This window comes from Silene latifolia, unplaced genomic scaffold, assembly GCF_048544455.1.
Source record: "Silene latifolia isolate original U9 population unplaced genomic scaffold, ASM4854445v1 scaffold_301, whole genome shotgun sequence".
NCBI classification, from domain to species: domain Eukaryota; kingdom Viridiplantae; phylum Streptophyta; class Magnoliopsida; order Caryophyllales; family Caryophyllaceae; genus Silene; species Silene latifolia.
The window spans coordinates 58,505-62,545 of record NW_027413237.1 but is presented as its reverse complement, the minus strand read 5'-3'; the positions used below and the strand labels follow the sequence as shown (position 1 = coordinate 62,545).

Sequence of the window (4,041 nt, the reverse complement as noted above, 5' to 3'; positions counted from 1 at the left end):
ATATATATATATATATATGGCGGGTTCAGGTACGAACTAGCTTATCGTACGAACCGTCTAAAAAGGAAAGTTGAAGCGCTGTAATAAACTCACCCTCACCTAAACAGTCATCCCAACAACAAAAAAACAAATTGTTCGAAGAAACGCGAATCTTTATTGCTGCAAATCATCCTACTTTCCGCCATTATTGTTCCTGTAACATGCGAATCTAAGAGGTAAGCTTTTACTTAGATTAGGGTTTACAAAATTTAAATCGTAAATTAGTGTTCGAACAAATTGAAATTATTAAAATTAGGGTTTACCAATTTTAATAGTAAATTGTATTTTGAGATTTTGATGGTAATTTAGTTTGTGTTTTGATACTATTTTTAGGATGGTTATAATTTCATCATCTTCTACTGATTCAGGTATGAATTATTGTTGTAAATACATTTTTTGGAACTATTTTTCCAATTAAATTTGGGATCCATTTCTGAAATTGCTTAAGGTGTTGTAGGTGATAACAGAAAAGAGGATGATTCAATAACAGAAGAAGTTATAGGTACAAATTAATGTTTTTACTTATTGCGGGATGTCAGATACATGTATCTACAAAACTGAAGTAGTGTATCTAGGATCACAAAGATGTGTACCTCTGTATAATTTTTCTACCTCTGGATAATTTTTCTGACTGTTTTTGTATTTTTTTTGGGGGGTTTAATGGGGGCCAAAGATATATCTCTGACAGAATAAAATTCTTAGCCAAAGATACATCTCTGGCTGTTAGATACATGATTCCAGCTATTTTGAAAAAAAAAAGTATATGGCTAGCTAAAACAGTGTATCTGCCTAGTTAAAACAGTGTACCTAATGTGGCTTGGGTGAGAAAATTTGTGCTCCGTATGCGATAAATACTCGTATTGATTATGGTTTTGTGCACCGTAGAGCAGTCTTTCAAAAAATTAAGCTAGTATAGCATTTAAAAATTTTTGGATGAATGTTTAGCAGTTTGATAATCGCAACTTCTTTTTCTCTGCACAAATTGTTGATGTATAGTGACATATGAATTATTGTATCTAATTTGAATGAGATGTGTACCTGTGCAGATAGTATACCTGCTACTAATGTCCATGCCTCAGATATAATGGTTGTACTTCCCTTGACAGATGCAACAGGTACACAAAATGTAGCGTGAGCATGTATCTAAATACATTAACTATTGTATCTAATATCATAGTAATGTGTACCTATGGACTATATTTTTGCTGATTTTAGTACTGGAAAATAATGCGTTTCCTACTGTGTGTCATTTCCTGTGCAGACAGTATAACTGCTTCTAATGTTGATGCTCTAATGAACAATGATATACCTCATGTGATTCCATTGACTAATGCACCAGGTAAAAAAATTGTGGTTTGTTCATTTACAAGGTTTGATTTCACTAATATAATGTACTTGCCTTAAAAATAACAACCTTTTGGTTAAATTGTCTTGTAAAAACCCCACAAGTTGGTTCTGAAAACACAATTTTTGGATTCCCAAGCTGTCCAGAAGATCTAAAACCAATCAACGGTATGATATTTTCAAATTTGAAAGATGGAATATATTTTTACAACAAATATGCAAAAGTTTGTGGGTTTATTCCAAGGTTAGATTCAACAAAATTGGTTAATGGGATTGTTACACACAAGCGCTGTGTGTGTAATAAAGAAGGCAAAAGTAAGAACAAGGGGACTAAAAGAAAGAGGACTGTTACGAGATCAGGATGTGAAGCTAAGGTTAGTTTTAAGAGAATTGACACCGGTGAATACCAAATTTATGATTTTGTTGAGGTACACACACACGCAATGGTTATCCCAGCTACAATGGTTCATATGAAACCATCTAGGAATTTGAATCTCTTTCACAAGAAAATGATCATGGATAATTCAAGGGTAAATCATGGTCCAGTGGATTCCTTTAGAATGTTTAAGGAATATGTAAAACGGTAGAGAAATGTTGGGGCTTCTTTAGAAGATTTCAAAAACTTTTCAAGGGATGTTAAGAAATATATCAAGGAATATGATGCTGAGATGTTATTGGAGACTTTCATGCAGAAAAAGGCTATGTCTCCATCATTTTATTTCGACTTTGACGTGGATGATGAAAAAAGACTAAGTAAGGTTTTTTGGGCAGATCCAATCTCAATTAAAAACTATGCCCTTTTGGGGAAGCCGTCTCTTTTGATGCTACTTATAACTTCAATGAATATAAAATGGTGTTTTGTCCGTTCACTGGTGTGGACAACCATAAAAGATGCGTCACTTTTGCAGGTGGTTTGTTAAGAAAGGAAGATGGAGAATCATTTACCTGGTTATTTGAGAATTTTGTGAAGGCTATGGGTGATTGCTATCCTACTACAATTATAACTGACCAATGCAAAGGCATCAATCAAGCTGTAAAAGATGTGTTTGGTGACAAAACACAACACCAATTATGCATGTGGCATATAATGAAAAAGTTGCCAGACAAAGTCGGGCCGACAATTTGCCAAAACACAAACTTTTTGAAGGAAATAAATTCTATTGTTTGGGATGGAGAGATTGATACACAAGAATTCGAATTGAGATGGAAATCGATCCTTTCTTCGTATGAGCTTTCTGATCATGAGTGGCTGAAGTCAATGTTTGACATTCGTTCAAGTTGGATTCCTGCCTACTTCAGAGACATATATCTTGGTGGGATTATGCGCACAACATCAAGGTCAGAATATGAGAATAGCTTCTTTGGAAATTTCACAAACCCGCACCTCACTCTTGTTGAGTTTTGGATGCGTTTCCAATCGGCTATGGATGCGCAGCGTTGGAAATATGCTAAGGTGACTGCCGATGATAAGAACTCTTCTCCAAAATTATCAACACCTCTCCTTCTAGAAAAAAACCTCTCAAGTTTACACCACCACTTTGTTTTTATCAATTTCAAGAAGAACTCCAAGTGCGTGTTTTACTTGTGGTCTTTCACCGAGGACAACTGAAGACAACAATGAGCATATTTCAATAATGGACCGCGAGAAAGACAAGGTATACACAGTTGATTTAAGTGGTAATAAATTTTCTTGTTCATGTAAGATGTTTGAAAGGATTGGGTTACTTTGTAAGCATGTTCTGTGGGTGTTAAAAGATAGAGGGTTTGATGATATCCCTACGGAGTATCTATTAGACAGATGGGGCAAATATGCAACTTGTCGTCCCATTTTTAATGTTGTTGGGACAACCCTCCTAGCTGATTGTATGTCAATAGAAAACCACCAAAGTAAGATAAGTGAATTGTGGTCGGAAGTATTTACTTGATTTCGCTTGTTGAAGATAATGAGGAACTTGGTGATGAGCTGCTTGAACTTCTTCGCGCTTTCAACGAGAAATTGATGATTTCAGTTAAGCGTGGGAAGTCAAAAAACAAGAAAGCTGAAATTGAGATGCTTATTGGCTCGAAAATACCGTCTGAAGCTAGTGTTCTACCACCGAAAAGTGTAAGAATAAGGGATCGGAAGACGGATTACTTCAAACAAGGAAAAGGCAAGATAAGAAAATACAAAGCCCTTGAGGAAATGTCGTGCTTGCGGTGAAATGACTCATCATGATAGTAGGAATTGCCCAAGTCGAGCCACTCAAAAGTGAGTCCAGTTTGATTTCAGCTAGAAAAAGTTTAAGTTGTATTAAGTATTCTAAAAACTTTCTAGTATGTAAAGACTTCTAAGAAGTATGTTGTATTTGACTTTAAATAGTGGTCTTTCTAGTAAGTAAAGACTTCTAAGAAGTATGTTTAATTAACGCATCATGATAGTAGGAATTGCCCAAGTCGCGAAGTGTTGTTTGGTTGTCTAATGTCTCACGTTTACTGTTCAAACACTTTGCTTCTCTATTATTATACAAACTTTTATTGTGTACCCTCAAAAGTCGAGGTGTGACACACATAATTAAAAATAAAATATAAATACAAATTGAAGATTAAGTTCTTTATTTTAAAAAATTGATGAAACAATGGGAATAGTGAATTGGTGTAGTTTTTCTCGTATCTTGAATG

At 34.8% G+C, this 4,041-nt stretch overlaps 2 protein-coding genes across 2 annotated transcripts; both read left to right on the top strand.

Moving 5' to 3' along the window:
- Nucleotides 1–373: 373 nt before the first annotated feature.
- On the top strand, nt 374–2,992 carry LOC141639211 (protein FAR1-RELATED SEQUENCE 5-like). Its single transcript, XM_074448388.1, has 6 exons — nt 374–407; nt 1,086–1,154; nt 1,301–1,409; nt 1,523–1,913; nt 1,971–2,136; nt 2,292–2,992. The coding sequence occupies exons 1-6, from the start codon at nt 374–376 to the stop codon at nt 2,990–2,992; spliced, it is 1,470 nt and encodes a 489-aa protein (XP_074304489.1).
- A 25-nt stretch (nt 2,993–3,017) lies between these two features.
- Nucleotides 3,018–3,583, top strand: LOC141639210 (protein FAR1-RELATED SEQUENCE 1-like). Its single transcript, XM_074448387.1, has 2 exons — nt 3,018–3,246; nt 3,324–3,583. Exons 1-2 carry the CDS (start codon nt 3,018–3,020, stop codon nt 3,581–3,583), a joined length of 489 nt encoding a protein of 162 aa, XP_074304488.1.
- The last annotated feature ends 458 nt before the right edge of the window (nt 3,584–4,041 follow it).